The 24,326-nt window shown below is 37.3% G+C and overlaps 1 protein-coding gene across 2 annotated transcripts in view; it reads right to left on the minus strand.

The window, feature by feature from the left end:
- Positions 1–18,068, minus strand: part of mpped2a (metallophosphoesterase domain containing 2a) — a 56,078-nt gene extending 38,010 nt beyond the window's left edge. Inside the window, exons 1-3 of one of the 2 annotated variants that reach the window (XM_006642523.3) lie at positions 17,807–18,068; positions 14,655–14,903; positions 2,972–3,153 (exon numbers count right to left, since the gene is read on the minus strand). In XM_006642523.3, the coding sequence (XP_006642586.1) occupies positions 2,972–3,153; positions 14,655–14,782 (310 nt within the window). In that variant the 5' untranslated portion in view covers positions 14,783–14,903; positions 17,807–18,068. Of the gene's footprint in view, positions 1–2,971; positions 3,154–14,654; positions 14,904–16,604; positions 16,766–17,806 lie in introns of those variants that run through there. The other variant, XM_015338029.2, reaches the window with a different exon arrangement.
- Positions 18,069–24,326: the final 6,258 nt, after the last annotated feature.

The raw sequence follows: 24,326 nt of genomic DNA on the forward strand, positions 1-24,326 counted from the left end.
GGAACAAAGTAACATCTGCAAATACATTGTAGGGTTAGATTTAGACTACCAGCTCAGCAAAAGGGTTTTGTTATTAATATGCAATCCTACAATAAAGGTTGCTTATTATTACATTTATGTCAGTATTTATAAATTGCATTTTGCAACCTCTAGACCACTACCAAATTGTTCATGTATGTTCATAGTTGATGTCAAGGCTTATTTTACACTCAACAGATATAACACAGTCTAATCGCACAAAACCAATATAGCTCACACAAATAGCAACTTCCTAAAGGACCACAACCATGAATTGTTCACCACAGTGAACGCAAGACAGAGCAAACAATGTTTTTCACCTTGACATCATGCATTTTTTTACCTTTGTATGCAGGGCTGGCAGAGCTCCTCCAGACCCCTAGATTTTATTCTTGCGTGACAATACAGATGTCCAGCGTATGACTGCACGGCCACATGAAAACAGACTGATCTAAAGGTCAGGGATAACACAGGCAGGAGTGCCAATGTATTCCTTTATTGTTCTGCCAGGTACTGTGACCCTAATCCTGGCTCTGTTCATCCCGCTGCTACCAGCCCTGAGTTTTTTGACGGGGCTTGCCTTTTCATCTCTGTCTTTTCTATTGTTTTTATACCCTCTTCTCATTCACAGACCCACTTTGTGCACATCATTAAAATAATTTCTGCAATCCGGTTCTATTGCTATGAGACAAAGAGCTCACCGGTCGTACCCTACAGCCTGAGCCAGGCTTCGTCTAGAGCACTCAGAATTCGATAGCCATTTACACAGGTGCTTTTCACTCGCAACACAGAGCATTAGCCTCAACTGCTAGTTTTATAATCCCCCAACATGCAAGGGCTTCCTGAAGCTTTTATATCACCATGGCTTGATAGGATATTTAAATGTCCTCTTGGTTCCATAAAATAATATATGTGAAGTAAGTGAATTATTTAACTATCCTGTGCTATATCCTTGGTCTTGAGAATAGTTGAGGATACCCGAAATATTAAAAACACACAATTGGGAGGGTTTAACAAATAATAATTTGCAGTTCTATCCCTTAAAAAAAATAATTGCCTTTTGTTTCAGCCAACTATACAATTAAACCTTTCAGATAATCTACACCACACAAAGGTATATATTAAAGACTGCTCCTCCTCCTTAATCAATCCTGTCATAACAGCTAAATTAGCAAGATGCTATCTGGAATGGCACTGTGAACTTTAAAAAAAACCCCACTATAACTCAGTGTACAATTTACACCTCTGTTGTGCATATCTGTCAGGTTCCCAAATGAGTGGAAAGACAACCTGCAAGCACTTACTTTCGTCAAGAGGTGCCTGTTTAGGATTAAAATAAACCATGTGCTAAGTTTCTCCACTAATTACAATTCCCTTTTACTATAATTAAAATGAGAACTAGGAATAGATATTGAAAAAACTGGAATTAAATAATGTTCATATGATGTCCCAATTCTGCTGGAGAATCAGTGGAATCATTTAAAAAATCTACTGAAGGCTCAAGATGCCTTCAGAGATTATGGCTGAAGAAAAGGTTCAAGCATGTGAATGTAAGGAAGCTGAAGATTTTTCAGAGTGAAACAGCAGAGGGAAGAAAAGGCCCATCAATATAATTTAGATCTGAAGTTTAAGAAATACTGTTGAGCGGCTTCAAATTCAATTGCACACACTACTAATCTTTATGAGCACGGAAACATGCCTTTAGCACTGCCTATCACTAAACTATGTTGGATTTCATTTTGGCACTCAAAAGAATAATTAAACCTGAATATTTTCAGTTGGGAGGACAACTTTCCTAGCACAGACACAAAATCAAAGATAATTTAACTGTGACATAATACATACTGTCCTTTTACTCTCTGACATGTACTTGTACAGTGAATATATCCCTATGCTTATGGTCACATGACATCACTCTGCCTGACCACTTTTATTAGAACCATGCATGGAATAACCCAATATAATAACCCAATAATTTAGAATGTTGTATTTATTCATATTAGTATCACGGTGACAAATCCAAATTGTTTGGATCCAAAGTTTTGACTTTGCTGTCCCTATACTTTTGAGAGAACTGGAAATCAGACTTAAGTGTTTAAAGTCAAGCAAAAATGCTGTTTAAATGTGAAATGGTTTTTGAAGTGGCAGATGGAAAATGGTTATTTTTAAACTGCTTCGTTTACAGAACAGAAACTCTACAAAGCCGCCGCCCAGAGAAGGAGAAAACTAATAAAACTGCATCAAGTTAAGTACATCTTGCCAATAGGACTTCAGGAATATTGTTGGTGCTTTGCAGCTATGCAGGAAATTGTGCATGACCCTGGATACCACAATATATAATTGAACACAGATAAAATTAAACGTGCTGGGAATGCATTTTTAACAGATTTCCTTGTAATGTTTCCGTTTCATTTCATTCATGAAGTTTAACTTCGCCAGTAGCAGAGTTATTGCTATGAAATTCAAAGTCTTTCACAAAGTAACAGCTGCACACTGTAAATTGATAAAGAATAACAAATACTATTCACAAAGCTACACAGCATTGCCGAAAATTCCCAATTAGCTATGCATTCAAAAGCTCCACAATTGGTCATGTTTAATGTTACTTCTAATAAACCACAGACAGTTATCCTTTTGTTACACACTATGGCAGGGAATCCAGCTGAAGAAAATAAATGCGTAATCAAACATGTGTCATGTGGAGGGAGTCTCATAAAGTAGGAAAGCAAAAGTCTGGAGTTTCTTGAAATGTTCCATAGCCTTACATGTGGCACAAAAACCAAATGCTAATGCTCCATTTTCCTTAATAAAAAAAGAATTGTCACAGCCTTCTTTATCAAAGGGCAACAGTAACTAAAACTCTCTAATTTAATTAGGGAGCACTGAATGCCATTTAGATACCAGGAGGTTAATTGGGGTCGCAGAGAAGCATGAAAAAAAATAGACACTTTACCTAACCAGTCGTTAAACTTCTTAACCTCCGAGGGCAGTCCCAGCTCAGTGAAATCGCCTGTGTGTAGGAGGACATCCCCGTAAGGCATCTGAATACCATCTGTTCGGGAGTGTGTGTCAGACACGCAGACGAACCGTGTGTGGCCAGCAGGTTTGGGGGTGTCATATGGGATTGGATCCACCCTGGTACACACAAAATGGAACACACGACAGTTTCAGTTACATTACAGCTGCAAGGCAGAGTTTTCGGTGTCAGCACATCACACATGTAGGGAATAGTGAGCCGTTACATAACAGCTTGCTCAGAGGTGAAAGGTAAGAGGTTTTTCTAACCGAGACCTGAAATTACCTTGTGAGGCTGTGGATTATGCAGGACATTTTCAAAAAGAACATAATGAAAATGAACACAAATGGCTTTAATCCCCAACACTCTGTAAAGAAACTACTGGGTCTTATTCCCTCTTTCTTGTGAGACTTAATTTACTGTGTGGCAAATCATCCTCAAAGGATATCCAACTTGTTGTCAACTATATATTCTAATATAAATCAGCTATCAGAGATAAGAAAAAACCAAAGCCTTATCTACTACAACCGTTAAAAATTAATTGGGGGACCATGTACAGTAAAAGGCATTCCTAGCAAGTTAGATGGTGTTTGAAATCAGGTGAAAAAAATTGTGCTAGGATCCACTGACTCCTCTTAACCACCATGGTATAAAATAAAAAAAATCTTAAATACATAATAATTTAACTTTTAAACAGAAGCCAGAGAGCAAATTCATTGACATTACGACATAAATAAGGGCATATGACTGGAGCAATTTCAGTGAGGTACCTTGCTTATGGACACAACAGGATCTGAGCCCACAGCTTTCATTTATGAGTAAAATTTCCTACCCGCCACACTACCCATCCTTCAACCTACAGCAAGAAGGACTAAACATGCCAAATTGGAATAATTCTTTCTGCTACAAGGCAATGTATTACTTGATATTCAGAGAACATAGAGTACTGTTTTCACTGGCCCCAGAAACACAATGCTGTTTCTTCTGACAAAATCTCTAAACGGTGTCTGATCTCTTCATCACCGTTCATACATTATACTAACCCTTCAAATTGTTTTATATGTTCCTTTTGATGATGTTGAGGAAAATGTTATGCCTACACCAACCAATAAAATATATACAGAAAGTTAAATTATTATCTGGTGTCCATAATTAATAATGTTTACCATTAAATTACATTAAATTAGTTAACCCATATTTCATAAAATAAATTGGTATTTTGATGATTGCTTTAAAGTAAATGGAAGTGGGTCACATTCCTGATTTTTCCATTCAGTCAGAAGACCACAAATATAAAAAAACACAATGACCTTTATTTCAACATTTTAAACACAAAAACCAACTTGTATAAAATGGACGTTAAGGTGTAATTGCTTTATTCACAAAACACAGATGACAAAATGTAAAATGCATTTCGGGAGTGCCGAGTTATTAAGTTAAGTCTTAAATGCACTGAAATACATTGTGTTTTCCCCCACACTCCCCAGTTGTAACAGGGAACAGAATGCATTTTCTTGTATTTGCAAAAAAAAATTCTGAAAGCTACAGAAGATGAAGAGAGGACACATCCCATATATTAATATGTGAGCACTGTAATATCCTGGGCATAACCAGAACAACATTTGCAGGATTATATGGTGGAAAAAGGTCTAGAAAACAATAGCAATTTTACATCTGAACTTGTCAAAAGTACTACTAAATGCTAAGAGTATCAGGAACCACTGAAGAATAAAACTGAGTTTCAAATGAATAATAAATATATTTTAAAAAACTATAGCAATTTGTATTTCAGGCACTGTAGTGTGACATTTAAAAAAATGAGCATTCAAAAAACAAGCTTCTATATTCTGTCCATCTGTCTTTGGGCAGAACTGGAGGTTCTTCCAAAACCTGTTTAAAAATGATCTTGATCAGTAAGGAAACTCTGCACTTGCATTATGGCTTCAGCTAATACAGTAAACCATCAGTTTAATGGACTAATAAGGGGAAAGGAGTTACAGCCAAATGTCTGTTAAATCATGAATGTTTTTCAGCCCAAAAACACAGTATTATGTGATGTACCTGTGTGCTTTCTGGACCTTTAAGCTTATTTTAACAATTCAAAACAATGAAAATTGTTCCTGTCACTTTATCATAAATATACAAGCCTTTTACTTCACATGTCGTAAAATTCTCTAAAGCATATGAAACACACCCATCGTAAGCAACTGACCTAACCCATAGGGTACCATTGATATTTCTGAATTTATAAATCTATGTAGTATTTTTACATACTTTTATTATCTGCTCAGTTAACTTTTTAACAGATTGTTAGTATTCAAGTATACATTTTGTAATTAAAAAAAAATATTCTCAAGCACATGAAATACAAAACCCCATTGTGTTTTCCTGCCAACCATTATTGCAGGAAAAGTCCAGTATTTCTGATTTTGCAGATGTTAAATACAATGTCATTAAAGAATAAATCTTTAAATAATTATTATATTAAATTACTTTCTATATATACACATGGTTGTTAAAAAAGATCTAAAATTGCTTCAAGAGCATTATCACAACCAGTTCTTTGTATTTCTGCAAGAGATTAAGTTTTATCCCTGTGGCAATCAAAATGGTTAACAAACGATTAGCAACATCTAACTCAGAGGAGACTGCACAACCACCTAAATATACTGTCAGCAGGTTGGTGTTAAAAAAAATATTCCTGGAGTGTAGGATTTAATCCTCTACGAGAAAAATAAAGTCGCTGATCTCAATTAAGACAATCAATGCTCCCGAATGATTTAAAAATCCAAAATTAGCAATAGCTGGACAAACATCATAATCCCCTATTTTATGACCAGAGAAAAGATCTACAGTAGGAACCTCAAAGGGCCTTGCAACCTCAGTGATGGTTCCTGCAGTTTTTCATTTTATCCAAGCTTTGTTCCTAGTTGCTTTGCAAGAACCAGATCGAATTGGGATAGATACATTCTTACCTGCTTTTGTGTTTATTGCAATAGTTCAAAGACTGGAGAGCAAAGGTATTCCAGATTCAAACAGAACCCCACCCCCCCGAAGACAAATGATAGAAATCAAACATAAGATTGCTGGCAAGGTGTGCAGTTACTGGCTTTGTAAGCTCATGGATGGAAATCCACACTGCTTCAGGTGATCAAGAACAGGTGAAAAGTTTACCTGTCTCAGGGATTTACCTTTTTAAAAAAAATCTTTAAAACATTAATATCATGACTTTGTAGAAAATCAGCATGGTCTTCTCTGATCAAAAAAAATAGTTCGCCCATGCACCACAAAACCTTCAAATTTGAAAAAAAAGTACAAGCAGGCAAAAACATGTTTGCCTGGTTTTTAGTCTGAAAACATAAGGCATATTGTTTCTATTACAAAAAAGGTAAAGCAGACGTGCTTTTGAATGCATCCCCTTACCACACTACTAGGATCTACTTACAAATCTGGTAAGAGGGTAACCAGGGACATGGCAAAGAAAGAGGAAACTACAATACCAACTGTAAAACCTACGTTTTGAATGACATGTTCATTTTCTTTTTGACTGACAATATGAAAGTTCAGCACAGGGATTGGGATAAATATGACAACAAGCAAGACAATAGAGACACTTTCATGCTTTTGTAGCACCATGCCACGAGGCCTGCTTAGTTATGGGTGACACATTAAAATAAAAGCAGACACTCTGAAGACAATCAGAATGAAAGAGAGATTAGCTGAGGGTCTGTGGTCAACCACAGGCTGAATCATGACTTTGAAATTACTCTTTATGTTCTTAAATTAAAACTGAATACACTCATAATCGGCCTCAGCTACTGTGGTAAGTATCAGTAATGCTTAAAAGCATTTGGTGGTTACTTATGAATGCAAACACAAAATTTAATGAATAATAAGGAAGAACAGAACAATGATCAATTACATTTCTAAAAGTTCTGGCAAGCATCTCAGTCTTGTCAGATGAGAACAACTATTCCCAGAGGTTAAGTTTAACACTCCATTTATTTTTAAAGGCTTTATTGAAAATAGACTTCTGAGTTTGCCTTGTACTTTTCTGCAAGTATCCCTTACAGGTTACATATCTATAATTATGATTGCTATTAAAATAATTTTCATATATTTGTATCCTTGCTTTCAAATATTTTGGTCTTTTTAAGGACAAGGAAAATGGTACAACTCCCCAAACACTGGTCTTTACCTCAGCAAAGGCTCTTGTTTGAAAGTGTAGAGAGTTTCTTCTCCTCAGCTTGTGAGTGATAGAGCAGAAGTATCTACCGGTGCTAACAGTGACTTCGTTTTTGTTAAATGAGTGCCTTTCCAATGACATCTTCCAGAAATAATTGAGTTCACCTTTCCTCCCTAATAGCCCCAACCAAGCAATCACATCTTAATGATTTTTAGGTCAATACAGACGCAGGTTAGAATTGAACCAACGACCTAGAGGTTAAAAGGCTGTTGTAGAAGCCCGAATCTACTGAGCCACCCAGACTCCTTCTAAGTTTATGAATACTTGACTGTGATCATCAGGGCATTTATTTAAACTTCTGCCAGGTTCAAGGATTTAAACTGTTAATCTTATTATATGATAAACTAGTAGTACCTGTCAGCTGCTGTGTGACAGACTAAAACACATACAATTTTATTATAAAAATATTATATAAAGTTTTGTTATTTTCTCAAAGCACATGTTGTGCTGTATATTGGACTACCAGATCCCTCCAAATATTTAAAGGAAGTAAATTACTTTTCCACATTTTTTACTTTATTCATTTAACACCTATTCATTTACAGAAAGCTTTAAATATTTACACAATAGACGGCATTTTTAAAAGCAATGTATAGAAATACATTTGCAATAGCAATGCTATGTCAACCGCTTGCAGGTTTTTCAGACTGTTCCAATATCATTTCAGTTGAAGGCAGAGAGAGCTACACAAGGACCTTCATTGCTATGATGACACCATTATCCCTCAAACACGTCATTCAGCATTTAAAGAAAAGACCAAAAAAAATGGAAAACAAGGGTACTTCCTGCAAAGGGCCTGAGGATGGTGTGTGTTTAACCCTCCGGAAGAAATAAAATGCAGGTTGTGTATTTGATGCCATCTTCCACAAGCCAGTGTAAATATGTATATGTATATATTGTGCAATGAAGTAATATAACTTGTACTAGATAACTGTTTTTTAAGATTTGGTTAAGAAAGGATTCAGTTTTCTGCTCTAGAAAGGTTAGAAGCCAAGACGGCATTTAACAAGAAATCTAATAAATTTAATCCACAAAGATTATTAATATTTAAAACAACATTTTTTAAAATGAAAAAATGTATAACTGAGCCCCTAAGCAAAAATGCTTTGATGCGAATGTCTTCTTTTGTGTGGAAATTTGCTCCTGGAAATTGATTTCTCTCCTTATCGACTCTCCTCAAAGCCACATTCATGAGACAGACAGCACTGTACTGTGCAGTTCTGTGCTCCGAGTCAGAAGAAAATTAAAATGATAATGATCACAGGTAACAAATATTTACCTTTTTTCCCCTCTCAGAGGTGAAACACTGAAATAAATTCCCTTTCTTCAGCATGCAATGAGATTTCCTGAGGAAATTAGAATGTATTTTTTCAGTCTGAACTCCTAAGTTAATAAACAGCATTGGAACAAAGAAATCAGAGAAAAGATTTCAACATTCATTTAACAGTCTATGCATTTCTAATTCTAAATAAAATTTGACAACTTAGCTTTTGAGTATATTCCTAAGAAAGTGGGTTGGTCTGAATTGGGATGTTGTTATGCAGGTCCATATCTGTTCAGGTTCAAAAGAATAAGAACATAGCAGAAAGATTGGCTCTAAGTAAACTGCTGTGATGTGTACTGGACTACAGCATACCTCCAGCTATTTGCAGGAAGTAAATTGCTTTTAAGGAAATTGTTCTTTATTCATTATTTTACACCTATTAATTCATACATAACAATACAGTCTAGCTGGTCTTTATTATTATATGGTCAGTCTTGCTCCACTTTAAGACACTCTCGAATACTGCACCAAACCCAGGGGAAATCCAAAGAAAAGGTCATTTCTATTTCAAAAGAAACACCTCATAGTTAAATAATGATGCATGCAAAGAGGGGAAAAAAGGAGACTACGTACCATAATTCCCAAACCAGATAGCTAACTTTGTTGTGACACACACCTACTGTCACTCTTTTCATAGTATGACAATATCAGAAACTATTAGTTTTGTCTCGGAACAGTGCTGGGCTTTCAAGCAAAAATCTGTTCCAACACTAAAAGCAACTTACAATGTGCCTAGGGCCAACTTCCTATCACACTGCATGATCTATGAGTTAGTTCAAACAAATTGTACTTAACAGAATACCCTACCAGAACATTGTTACCTAACAAAACCAAAATGTTCTGCATAAGGACAAACGCACTGTAATATTGTACACCACATGTTTTAAGGACTCAACACATCAGTGAAGATTTCATGGTAGTCTGTGATTAAGAATATACAGCTAAAAAAAGAAAATCAAAGGATAGTTTTTTTGTGCTGACAACACTCAGCAACAACTCAGCTAAAAGTCAAGCTTTCCTAAATATGAAGTCGTCTGATCAGTTTCACAATTTGCAATATTGCTTCTGCTTTAGTGCTTAAATATCAAAACCATAATCTACTGCATGTCACTATGAAAAGTCCATTTTACGGCTTACGTGGAAAAGGAATTATTTCCAAACTTGGAGCAAGAATGCATTTTCTTGTGTCTTAATCTGGATGAACTATAGTCAATCATCAATTAAACTTGAACCACACCATACGCAAATAACATTTAGGGACAGAACTACATGAATACAAATGGGGATCGCATATCAGAAACAATAAAGTTTGAATATTTCACCAGATAATTATAGTACACCTACACAGCCCCATGCGTCTTTAGGGAGGGACTTCCTCCTGCATTCTGGCTTGTGTGTCACAAAGCACACCAATAGCAAGAGCTCTCTCTGTTCCATCCTCTGTTTGCTAGTTTCAGTCAGACAAAACAAGAAAAAACACCCAAATTAAAACTGAAGCATGTGAACTGTTACTTAACCCCAGTGCAATACAGTGGATCAGGAATTGAACCAATGGCTTGCTGGCTTCAAAAGTCTAATTAATCTTGTAGACTGTCAGTCCTTTAAAACAAAGGTTTAAATAGAAATACTTCACGTCTTTCAGAGATCCACTCAAGGCCTCTTGAAGCTGTTTTTGGCAAAGAGAAACTCCCGTGAAAGCTTTGTTCACTATTTTCTTTAAATTCCAGAGGAGAATTAACTTTTTTCAAAATAAGAACCCTTTGTGTATACATTTTACAACATGGATAAATACAGTAGGATATGCAGTGTACCTCTGATGACAGGAAAAATATAAAAGTTTCAAAGAGTTTGGTTTTAAAGCTCAATGTTTTCAGAGTGCACAACATATTCACCCTAATTAAAAAAAACATACATATAGCATTACTCATTCCAAAGATACGGCTCTCCACCTAATCAGTTGTCTACTTTTTCTCAATATTTTAGTAACTTAGTAATTCCTGTACAATTTCTAATATAATCTCATAATAAAAGAGCTGTTGTAATTTAACAGTGTATTCTCTAACACTCACACAACCCTGAAACAAAACAGTAGCAAAACCCTCTTTTATAGTGCTCTTTTTTGCATGCTTGAGCTACAGCTCATTTTATCCAGTCACTACATCAGAGCTTTCAACCAAGTTGGTATTTGATTTTAACAGGGAAATAGGAAATAAGTAGTATTGTAATGCAGTAGTGAAATGCATAAAAAAGCACAACAGAAATTGCGGCTTTTCTTTTACATTTAGAGAATAATATACTTCCAGAACATTAAAATGTTTATTACATGATGATATGCCCTTTACTGCTTGATGAATAATTCATTTGACATAATATAAACTGCAAGATGAACTTTATTATAATATTCACTGTCCAATTAAAAAATGACTATAAATGTTCTGAAGCACTATTAAAAGTAGTTATTTTGAGTGCGCCAGAAGTATGCTTTGCCAGCTCAGGACAAAATGTAAAATTTTCAATATAAATAAAGCAATCGCTTTAAAAAAAATCAACTCGATTACTTGTATAAAATTACTAAACTTGCAAAAGGAGGACTTTATCATTTACATCCAAGAGGAAGAAATCAGGTGCCCCAATAGCTAAATTCTTTTTTTATATGCAACACCAAAAAAAAAATCCTCTACAACATGTTTACAACCTACTTTGTTAATGTATCAACAATTATGGTTCACTGAATGCTGATCTTGTATCTTCCATACATTCCAGGAGAACCCGAATATCCATAACTCCCGCAGAAGGTACACACCCACTTTCTTTGGGATATAGTGGAAAAACAAACTTGGGACAGGGTTAAAATAAGGTTATGGTTAGGACTGTATATATACTGTACAGTATCAATCTACAAGTCTATTATATGGAACAAATATATACTCTGGATACTCACTAATGTCAGCAAGATTCAATTAAGATTTCTAGTAAATTATTTCCACAATAAGAAGATCATCAAGTCATACACAAAAGTATTCCCACCTAGTCTTAAACCAGTGCATTCACGAAAAATTGTAATTACCACCTAGCAGGATGAACAAGTGCTTAATCAATATTAAGAAGACATCAATGTCGAACGAAAAGAGTTTATCCCACTTAGATAAAAGAATGATCTGCATTGTCTGAGATGGAGGGTGTCAAAACCTAAATCTGAGTCTGTCCGTGGATTTCAGTAAGAGACGACAGCGTTCCCGTTTCGTCCATTTTTTAAGTGGGCGGAAAAGGGAACAAAGAGTAAAAGTATTACAAAGCCAATTACAGACATCAATGTTTATGCGAGTTTTACTTGACCAATACTAAATTATATTCCTCCGACACTTTGATAAAATGCCTGCCACAGCACTGACGATTTGTCAAGAGCTCGTGATTTTTGCCCTTTGTTCTTCAGAACAGAACTGCATACTTGATAAATGACCCCTCTTCATCACAAGGCTTGGGAAGTTGTGGTCCCGGTTTTTAAGAAATGTACTGGAGAAAGCCCCGTGGATATTTATTCTAAACCATGCCGTACAAATGACCAGTTCCAGACAAACTGGAAGGCTGGGGTCAGGAATTACTTGATCTGAGAACAGAAATCCTGCCATTACTGAAGGAACGTGCCTGTAATTTCCATATTTCTGCATATTTTGTTGGACTTAATTCAACATTGGTTTTCATACTTGTACAGACTTTGGTATTTAGTTTTTAGTATTAGTATACTATTACATGCAAACACCACAAGGAAGAAAAAAACTAAGAAAAAGAAAACAGACTGGGTCACTAAAGTATTTGGTATGCAAGTGTAATTGCATTACATTTCAAACTCTATTTAAAATGTGAACACTAATTTCCTCATTTTTAAGTCCTTACTTCTGAAACGACCATTTGGGCCTCACTCAATGACACTAATAATGCCTGAGGTCAATACTGTACATACTCTGTATCAACACATACACTACAGGTTGTAAGCAAAAGATATAGATGGGACTCTAGCACATTTCTTTGCTGTAAATTTGCTTTAATTTAAAATGTGTATTTAGCTGATGAAATAAAAACGTGTTTAAAGGCTGTAGTAAAATCATATATTTTAACTATCTTCTGTCAAAAAGTACGTTCTAGGCCCTGGATAGGAAGGTCACTGCCTTACTCCATGTTTTTTTTTCAAATTGCAGTACTTGCAAGAACAACAAATCAAGACCTATACAGCTTCAAACACACAAAACAACACTAACTTTATTTAAAGCTAAAAACCTACATTAAGCCTACATTAAAGTTCAACAAGTGATCTGTCCCCTCATGAATCTAATTTTATTTCACATCTTCAGTTCCCATACATGTGCCTTCCTAAAGGTAAAATGTCACAGAGGCACACACAGGTGTCCATCAAGGATGTTACTACTCACATACCCAAATTTCTAAGAGGAGATTTGAATTTGCAGGCAAATCAAAACGGGAAAAAAATGAAATCGTTTATTCATGACCCCGCTAGAATCCAACAATGCAGAATTTGTGAATGTTGCAACATTTAGCTTTCTGCCACAGTTTTTGGCAGGTTAGTGTTATTGTACAAAAACTGCTACTCGTGTGCGTCTCAGGTTAATCAGAGACTGCAATCTATACACAGTAAGCGGCTTACTGCTACGTATCTGGTCAAATCATGTGAGTGGCTCAGGTCTTCACTTTTTAGCTACTTTAGTCACATTAAGTTGTTAGATCTTGCAGAGCATCAAGTAGGTGTTGCTAAGGAACAGTCACTTGTCCACATCTGTGACACAAAAATGGCAAAGGCTTGGCATTTATTCTGCAAAAAAGTGTTTTTTTTAGACACACTTCTCTAAAAGTATGCATATACCAGTTTATTCAGTGTTACAGCTTTAGGCACTAAAAAACAGGTGCAGCAATCCCCAAAGGTTTCTGCTTACTAGCTTACTGTAATGCACTACTACTTCAACAACCACATAAAACTCATGTTTTATTTTTAAAAAGTATGTATGTCACCTCTGTTTTATGTTGAAATGGTTGAGTTCAGTCTAACTACCTCTATACCATCCTCATGGTTACGAGCCTAAAATTTTGTGAAGTACAAAAAATTGAGAACTGAACAAATCCGGAGAGAAACCAAAGGATCAGGTAACATTACAACAGTTTGTGTGTAGTAATCACTGTTTCTAGAGTGATCTAAATGCTCTTCGTCCTATTACTGTACCTTATCATCCGCATGCATTTAGATTTCTGGGTTTTTTAAAATTCAGTCTCCAATTTGTAAGTCCATTATTAAGACAATTCTAAGCACTGGCAACACAATTCATAAAACAATGAAAGACAACTAAAAATGTAACTGAACAGCTGACTTACCTGTAAAATGCAAAGTCACAACTCAGAAAATGTGGGCTATCTGGGAATTCTAACAGAGGGATTTCTGTAAAATCCTACACAACAACTTTAAGGCAACAGTACCACACACACAGTATACAGGTTAAAAGGAAAACCTGAAAACTGAGTCCTCACATTATCCAACCAAGAAAAAAAAAGTTCCCAGTTCTTTTCAGCTTCTCAACTGCATTTCAACAACAGCCTCACAGATCAGACTGGGTGTTTCAAGCATCCTTTCCTTACGGACAATGCATTGCAAACTTATTTCATCGATGGGAAATATTATTGCAAAACCTATTTCGGCTCAAATACAGCAAGACCGTATTCATGAAGGGTTTAATACAACTTCACTCTGAATAGCCCTTCTGCTAAAAGGGAGAAAAAAAAAGCTAAAATGCAGTGAGTCACAGAAGACTTGATACTATAGATGCTGCTTCTGAGTCAGTCAACATTAAACTTATGTGACTGAATGTAGCCTCAAGAAAAAATGCTATAAACACTGAATTGGTGAAAATGGTTTTGTGAATACAGGAAGCTGGACATGTAAATACAACGACTGAGTTTATAAAGTTCACCAAAATGAATTGTGATTAATAAAAAAAAAAAACAGAAACAACGAGACTGATTTCACTGAAGCAAAGGGCCTTACTTACATGTGTACATGGGGGGGCTGGAACCTGCTCTGGTTAATGTTGTAGTGTGTGAATGCCTGGGTAGGGTTCGAGCTGTATTCATCCACAGTGATGGTAACCTTGCCCTGGGATGGAATTCCATGAGCCATCCTTCTGACTTTTTGCACATGAGCAATCTACCAGGATCCAGGACAAACCACTGCTGTAACACTCATTGTTCAGAACCCCAACTCAAAACCCAGACCGACTGCTCCAGTGCTGGACTGTGATCTATGGAGAAAGGAAAAAAAAAGGGGGAAAAAAAGAAAATATTTACAAAAGGGGTTTTGTTTGTTAATTTGTGTTGTGTAAATGTTTACAAAATGGCATGATATACTGTAAAACTATCGACTGCTGTGCTTGTGACAATGTAGCGCATACAGCTCTAATGCAGAATCTCTAGGTCTTTTCCTGCAATGTCAAATGTGCTTCATGCAATATTAAATTACAGTCAAAACAATCACACAATAAAAGGTAGCTAAATGACCATTTTTATCTTTTGGAACATATGACCATTTCAAATGTTGTTCAACTCCCACTTTTCAAACTTTACAATTCTACTATTCAGCTGCAGCCTTCACATCATTTTAGATTTGCTGCTTCCATGTTAATGGTGAAAGGAGGCAAAAAGCTGAATACCTGTTGTTGTTTTGTTGTAGTCTATCTGATCATTGAATCGGGTGAATAATAAAAAAAAACAACAGGAGAGTGAAACTATAATCGCATACAAGGTCTAGCTTGTACAGCACCCACATTATCTAACCTTCAGCAAAATAAAATCAATTAAAAACCAAGAGCATTTTCACTTTGCTGTATATACACAGTACTTTACTTTCAAGCATATCATATACAATAACCAGTACTTTAGTTTAGTATAGTTTCAAACAGTCAGGACTGCTGTACAAAGCTGCCTCTGTGAAGCTACTGTACCTGTATGACCGAAATAATGCAACAAATCTTTTTTTCTTATACAACTTATAGTACTGATGTGACTCACAATGGTTCACTAGCAAATACAATGTTTGAAATATTTGCTTTTAATCAATTTATCAGTGTTTTCGAAGCAGAAGTAGAAGTTTATGAATACTTCCGTAAAATAAGAGCTGTGACACAATGACTCAAAGCACGAAACAAACGAAGGAATTTAGTTAGGCTATCCCCGCCTGTTGATAATTTCACTAAAACACTTTGCAACAGAAACACAAAATTGTTACAAAAGATCAAAACCTTAGTAGCATGTTGATGGAAATGACACATGAGCTTTAACGTAAAGCCACATTGTTACAGGTACTAATAGGGAACTTCAGTACACTCCTACTGTAGGTACAGAAAGTTGGCGCTGCTTGCTTACAGCAAATGCGAATGGCATTTCTGTTATTCTGTACACCTAGGTGTTTCTTCACTCTACACAAACACATGCACATCCAAAATATTTTTCCTTTCCATCACAGGTAAAATGTTTTTGGAATTACAAATTTAAGTAATTACAGTAAGTATTGGAAACGAACTCGTGGCCTTCAGTGGAAACAAAAGAATGGCTGGGTACAAAAATAGTCTTCTCGTAACAATCCACTCGGTACAAAAAATGATTTTGTTATTAAAAACTTTAATATAACCCAGGCTCGGCGCAAGCCGATTGTTATCGTAGTACAGATGGACAGAAAATGCATGGTTCTGCTGAAGTAGATTCGCTAGTGTACATCCTACAGTACATGAATGATTAGATTGGCATGGCTAAAAAAAACAAGATTTCAATTTTTCGGAGTTTTTAAAAACACATTTTCCATGCACCCGCATCTGAAAAAGCCCGAGAAGAAGGGGACTCCCTGAGAGACGAGACAAAAAGGAAAGATTTTCAAAGTACGTTGCATTTCCAGCAGACGCTACACCTCGCACACTTGTGGGACTAACTCTATCCCTTCTTTCGGTTACCGGCAATGCGCTCGCTATCTCACGCCGTCCGAAAAGCTCCTTCTCCGCGTCTGTGGCTGAGCTTCGCTTGCCTCCGGCGTCCAGCCCCCCTCGCTATCCCTTCTGATTGATTATAGTCGGTAGCCAATGGGTTTGACATCGCACCCTCCTGGCTTTTGTACAAGATCTCCTGTTCAACGTCATTCATTTTAAACCCTGCCACGACCCCACACTACTACAGCACGATTGCTAATATGAAACCAAAACAACGCGAAGCTCGCATTCCGCGGGTTCAGTTAAGGATATATACACTCGGAAGCTACAAAATAACTCCGTGCAATTTCAATTTACAAGCTTTCCGAAACACGAGGTTCTACTATTCTCGCGTATATTTGCAAATTAAAATTATGCTCCAGTGCCAGCGACCAAGCTCTCTACCAATTACATTTTACTCCAGCTGTGTCAATTTCATCCAAATCCCTCCCTCTGTATTTTAAAACAACTTAGGCCTCGAAGATAACAATTTCTTATCCTTTAAAAATGTAACGAATTGCCCGTGCACTTCAAGTAAAAAAAAAAGGCAAGGGAGCCGTATTAAAAACCCAAACTAGAAACCGCTACTTTGTTCGCAGTACTTTCCGAGCAGTTCAATAATAAAAATAAAACCGTGAACAAACCACAGTCCAGTTCCTACTATATTCCCAACCTATTCTGCACAACGAGAACCTAGAATTTATAAATTTCATTTGCAGTTTAAGTCAACGGTTTCGCTTCACATCTTACGGGTTCGTGTTATATAATGAACCCTGGCCTGCATTATTCTTGCTTAAAGCGCTGTATAAACCCGAAAGACTAAGTTTTAAGTAAACGGAAAAATACATATGTTCCCATCTTTCTTTCAAACAAATCACTTTTCCTTGCAAAGAGGGGAGAGAAAATTAAAACCCTGGTACCGCACGGAACAACATAGCCACGGCATCTTCTAAAGCAGAATTCACTGCTGTAAAATGCACAACGATGATTAAAAAGCATAAAAAATAAAACTAAAACTAGACATGAGATATATATTAAAGCAACGATTGTCGGCATATGCAGCAATCCGGTGCACTGACTAGACTCCTGATCTTTCTCCTTGTAAATGACAAGGCACCTCTAACCCACGGCTTTGTGTTTTGTTATTTTTTTTTTCCCTGCGATTTTCTCGCTAATCTGGGGGTGAATACCTTTCCTCTGGCTGTGATGTGTCCCGGGGTTGCCCTCTGCGTTGTTAGAGACGCCGATCCATGAAGAATGGATGCAGATTTGGAAGGCTAAGAGGTTGAGGTTGGAGCAGGGCAGGGCAGAACCTTCGACCCTGAGGGACCCCCGGCTGGCTCTTGTGGAAATGAGACACAGACAGAAACAGAGCGAGTGAGCGAGAGAGAGAGAGAGAGAGCAGCCTCGATCTGGGAGAAGGGAGCCTGAGAGCAGTGCAGTGAGAATGGACTGCCACTGGGGTCAAGGAGCACAGCACCAGAAGGCGCTCTCGCTCGCTAGCTTGCACACACACACACACGGGCGGGACGGGGACACGCACGCAGCACACGGGGCGAAAGCAAGGCGGAATAATACGCCGCGTCCACGTGGAGAGTTTTATTTCTATTCTTGTTCTTTTGCCACACGAGGCAAAAAAATAAATACCTCTAAGCGTACGGGAATGGAAACGCTATTAATTCCTCTCCTCCGCCTTTGTGTCGGAGCCCAGGTCAGAGAGGCTTTATAAGGACAGATGTGTACCGCACATTGTTTCATTGAAAAAAAAAAATAGCTGGCTCCTGCATCGATCAGCCTGGGTCCAAGTTGGTGTGTCGTGCTCTGCCGATATGAGATTTGGAATGTATCGTTACTTAAAAGCTGTATAATCAGATATAGGGTTTATCTATAAAAACGGTTGCTGTTTTTGCGCTTTGAAAGGGAAGCAAGTGTATATATATTGTGTACCAGTACACCCTAACCTGTATTACACTCTCTGATGAACGATATAATAATAAATCAATATAATCGAAAACCTGCAGTAGCATGCGCTACAGTAATCTTGGTTTATTACAGGTATTGTGGCTTAGTTGAAAACGGGATAAGTCCCATTTTTTTTCCTGAATCGGGGAGCCAATGCGCCACAAAACCGGCCTAAACAAGTAACGATTCAATTTTAAGTTCGCTGTCATGATGGTATATGTAACTGAAAAGTATGGGTTGCTGTTGCCAGCCTTCGGAGAGCTACAGTACTTGTCATATTCAGGCAATAAAGGAGCAAAGTTTAATTCACGCGTAAATGTTCTGTGGGTTTCGGTTGTGGAGCTGGAATTCACATGATCTCCTTTATTGCAGCTCTCCACTGTTAACATTTTCAGATAATATTCTGCTTAACATTTTTTGAAATGCTAGACGACGGAGTCATCGACATGGGGCGGCGCGACCTGTTTTGGTAGTGATGCAGTACATATGCATCACCAACAAATTTGTAATACATTTTAAAAATGTATGACACCTTAAGGAATGCACTGCAGGCCTATTTCAATTGAAAGAGAAAGAAACACCTGGGAGTGAAAACGTAAAGATAACGTTTTGCTTAAGTCTTAACCTCCAATTACCCGTGAGTAACAGGCTACTCTCTGTACTGAAGTTCTGGTGGAAGCAACTGATGGCAAACTCGGATAGAGCTGCACAGATAATAAAATACACTGCTGCATACAATGAACTCAGCTTCAATACGAACAAGACGTTTTTGTTGTATTTGCAGTGTCACTGAACGCTTTCTCGGGCTATACTGTACGTTTCGAGCTCTTCTTTTTCTTCTGTGGCTCACCTTTTTGTTTTTAAACTTGATCAAAGTTTGAAAGGAAGGAGTCAGTTTCTGTAGTACCCCATCACTGTATAACCCTATAAGACAGCAACGCAATACCTAACTAAGCTAGGTGGTGGACTTACAAATGCTTATTGATATCACATAAGCTACAGTAAATCAGTTAAGTTGGTAGCTGTAGTAATATTTCCACAGGACCTAAAACAAGAACTTTATTAAATATATTACCCCAGTCATTTCTGATGCTTAACAGCCCGTGCATTCTGCATGCTTGCATTGCCTGCAGACTGTGAAAAGAGAGAGTCAGGAACGTATAGGAGTTCTTTGTTACAGTAAAGGAAACCGAGCCACAAAATGTATCTTCATATCTTTTTTGTTTTCTACCACATACATTTTATGGGTGTAAATCTTCTAAATGTGGGTACCGTTCTGGTACCAGCTCCACTGCATTCGCTCGGAACCCCACACTCTGCAATTCGCCAAGTGTCATAAAAGCAAGCTACCGAAAACAAGTCTTCATAACGTTACAGACTGGGAGGCAAGGTCGATAAAGCACAGCTCATAATATAATTCAAGTTATACAGTCATTATAGCTTGGGTCATTAAAATCGTGCAGACCGCAATGGAGACAAGAGTTCCCACGAGGTCAGAAAGTGCTGGCAGGACAGATGTTGCATTCTAGCAGATAGGTAGAAAGAATTTAAAAGAACCGCCGTTAACAGGGCAAACAAATACGCTTAGATACTATGATCAAATAATTTACAGCTAGCGATCTCTCAAACCTTTGTATAGAGAATGTCCTACATACCTTCCTACAGTACACACCTTCCTTTTTTCTCAGATGCCCTGAATTTAACTAGGTTAGGCTCTTAATAATTCACGAGAGTTGATTGGCGTGCTGTACTCGGCCAGCAAACGCTCCTAACCTGATTGATAACGACAAATGCCTTTCCACGTCCTTGTAAATAAATCGGCTTTACTAATTTTATGAAATATAAATAAGGAGGGAAATCATGGGGGAGGAGAGATGAGCTTTACACAAACTCACACGCGTGGCGGACAAGGACAAACGCGACTTCTAAGAGATGAGAGCAACAGTGTATATACAGGGTATTGTACATATAGTGCAAGCTGATGGAGGGAGAATAATGAATCCTATCACAAGAATGAGGATCTGAGGGATTACAGCTGGGCAAGAATCCAGGAGCAAAGCGCACCAAGGATACAAAGAATTAAAATGCTACAATATAACGGCTCTTGAGTCTATCTTTCAGTAGGGTGGGCAGGGAGTAATGGATATGGAGTGTTTATAGTAGTGTAAAGAAGCAGTGTTCAATATGAGGGGGGCATGCTCTCAGGCTGTGCAGCAGCAGAAACTCTGGGATGATGCTCAGCATTCAAAATACCGAAATGTAATAGTGCATGAGTGCACCTTCCACACAGGTCACAGAGCAGCAGAGAGGGAAAGCCTGGACTGTCTTTACACACACAGCCACGGCTCTGGTTCTCTTTCCTGTCTGTACAGCGAGAATGCACACACAAGGGGAGGAAAAGAATGAACTGAATTCGCTGCAGTGGAATCAGAAGGCAGGTCTGCATGAATTCCCGTGTTCTAAACACGCGTGTGCATTGCGGGAGGACTGTAAGAGTAGAAACACTTCTGGCCACACTGCTGTAGCCTACTACTCGTCTTCTCACCAGATTTCACACAGCTACAGGTTTCAGGAATTGTATCGACTTTCTAACAGGATTTCGTTTTTATTTACATAGGATAAGATTTGAGAATCATTTCATTGCATTTGTCCAGAATACAGCCGTGATTAAATGAGAACTGCAGCCTCCTTGCAAACTGTAGGTGATACAGTAGGTGTGAAAAAGCACAGGTGACCAGAAAAACTCCCTCAAGTAAAGGGGTTTTAATCATTGTGATTGGTGGGTGAGTTTTAATTTTTAAAGTGAATTAAATTATTTTACTCTTTTATTTTTTTATGTTAAAAGTTTTTAGTTGAGATTTAGTTCAGACAATTTTACTCGTGTGTGCAAGTGTGCCTTGTAATGGTTTGGTGTCCTGCCCCAGGGGCTGCCCTCTGCTGTGGCTTCAGGAGTTTTTTTTCCTTTAGTGAATGACCCCTCTTCCCTAATAGTGACAAAATTAACCCAGTTCTTCATTACAAAAGGTTACAGTCATGCACCGCTTTCCTTCCAAATATGCGTGGCCAAGTTTACGACTTCTGCCTCAGCAGTGCCTTAAAAGCAGAGCTTCATTCAGTGGAGGACTGTTATTTATTTTATTGATAAGACTGGAAATCTAAGAGGGGTGCCTGGCAAGCTTCAGGAATCATTACTGTATTGCAGGAAGGCCAGGCCAGTGTGATCAGCTCTAATGGACCTAACTGGTGACTTTTTGCCAATTCACTTAGAGAAGCTCCAGTACAGTATATTTAAATATGGCCCAAACGGTGATGTCTTTACAGCAGGGTTCAGCATGCACCTTCAATGAGCTCCTTCATTCACAGAACCTCTTAGGTGCTTCCAGTTGAATATTTTAAAATGGGAGGCCATACTGTAAGTAATGCATTGAACTATGAATTGTTCCATAAACCCCAACTCTTACTGATGCTCAGAAAGGTAAAGAGATGGGGAGCTGCTATTAAAGATTTCTTATATACAATCCCAATTTTGGAGGATTAAGGCATGTGTTGGTTGTTAATGTTTTCATCTTTAACTGAACAGAGCTAATCATTTTATTTCCACAGTGAGTTGCATTCTTTCTGTTTATAGGAAAAAGCATTAAAAATTGTAGGCTAACATTTCTCTTCCGAATAATATACTTGAAGTCTTGACTTCACTTTTGTTGTGTGTATAAATCATGCAGGCCACATACTGTACCATTTTGTGTGGCCTAATACATTTGCAAGCAACATGGGTTTTCTAATTTTACTGACAAGCTTCAATTCTGTGGGCCATCATTACACTGCTTCGCCACAACTGTAATTTCCATTTCACTTTCTCTTATCTTTAAAACACAATTTCATCATCTAGCTGCTGGGTGTTAATGTGGACTGAGTTTGAATTCCATTCAGAGAAGGTGCGTTTAAACATTTGGCCACCATTTGTTTTCTGGCTACAAAAAATATTATCAGGGTACAAATGTCAAATTAGAAATGGGCTTGTTACCACTTATTGTTCAATTTCATTCTTATTCATATTTCTACCACAGAAAGAAAATATAAAACATGTTAAAGCATACCGATCTAAGCATATCACAAGAAAGGTAAATATTTGCTTCCAAAATTAGAAGAGAATAAATCTGTAGAAAAGGACCAGAATAATCAATCAACACATTACTTCAATTTCTCAGCCAGAAGATGGTTGGCTTTCAAAGATATTTGCTTTTACAATAAATGTAAAACCTCTCATTTCATATAGTACAAAAAATCTCCTCCTATTCTATCTCCTGTTTTCATCCCTACAAAAAACCCCACTTACACTATTAAACTGTCAGGAGAACAAAAAAAGAAGATTTTCATGACAACAGAGATGTCACAGTGCAATAAATGAAATGAGCTGCACACACAGATATTCTATACCTGCACAAACTAAATTGTCTTGCAGTTCCAATGATGTGAATTTTACTCTACCAGGTGGAGATGAATGAACCAACGACAATGAAAGGATGTTTTTCCAGGTCTTTTCTAAATTCAAAATTTACAGATTAAGTTCAAAAACACATTGTACATACACAACACAACAGGAAAGTATTTACATTCAAGAGAAGATGCAATCAAAAGTTCACTCATTTTTATCTGAATGCTTTCATTGAAGACAGTTGGATATTATTCTCTTTGGCTTTTCAACTATCATAGAGCTGAAGACTCATTTACTGATTACATCTAAACATCATTATGGTGTAGAAATGGGCAGCTGGAAAACAACTGCAACTTGGTTACATCTTATTACAGTTTTATTAGATAAGCTTCTTAACATAAGGATTGGAAATAATAAGGCCATTGTTAACCACAAAGAGGTGGAATTATCACTGGGAACTTGGAGTAATTCTGTCAAGATGTGGTCTAAAAGGTTGAAAATGATATTATTTATCTTATGACTGAAGATTGCTAAGAAACGTACAGCTGTTGGACATACAGTGATTTGTGACTCTTGATAAAGAGCAACGCCACCAATAAACTGTGAGATACAATACAGGCTATGCTTTAAATACCTAGAATGCTCTTAAAGGGAAAAGGTTCTGCAAAACCTATGCTGTGTGGTTTTCAGTAAACAGTTTATAATCTCAAGTTACAGTTTATCTAATGTAAAATAGTACATTGGATCTATTATGTGAGAACGAATCCCCACCATATGGGACTGTTTAAGTCTGTGCTATTACAAAGTGCAGCTCGCAATCAGATAGTTTGTAGCAGGTCTTGTGGGAACGCTCCAGGGTAAGTGTGTTCTGGGAAAACCGGAATTTTATATTAATGGCATAGAAGTGGTATACATAGAAACTGGCAGTACAGGAGGCCCTTGCTCCATTAGATAATGGAGGATCCCCAAACACCACAGCAAGGAGCTTGCTGGAAACCCACTGATTCGCCTTTGGCCCTGATCAGGGGATTTTCTCTTTAGTCTAGGTAATGTAGGAACAGTAAATATTTTATTAACACTTAGAAACTGTTATCTCATACTGTATTTACAAATACTCATTCCGATTCTTTTTTGGCATACTGAACATAAATTTTGCCCCCTGATATTCAATGTCTTGCACTCACTTTTTAGACTTCAAAACTCTCCTGTTGTAGATAAATATCTCTCTTTAACAAAGTACTTATACTGCCCACACAAATGCTACCAATTTAAAGAAAACAAATAGAACAACTGCTTTGGACAGAAAGAATTGA

This window comes from Lepisosteus oculatus, chromosome 21, assembly GCF_040954835.1.
Source record: "Lepisosteus oculatus isolate fLepOcu1 chromosome 21, fLepOcu1.hap2, whole genome shotgun sequence".
Classification (NCBI taxonomy): domain Eukaryota; kingdom Metazoa; phylum Chordata; class Actinopteri; order Semionotiformes; family Lepisosteidae; genus Lepisosteus; species Lepisosteus oculatus.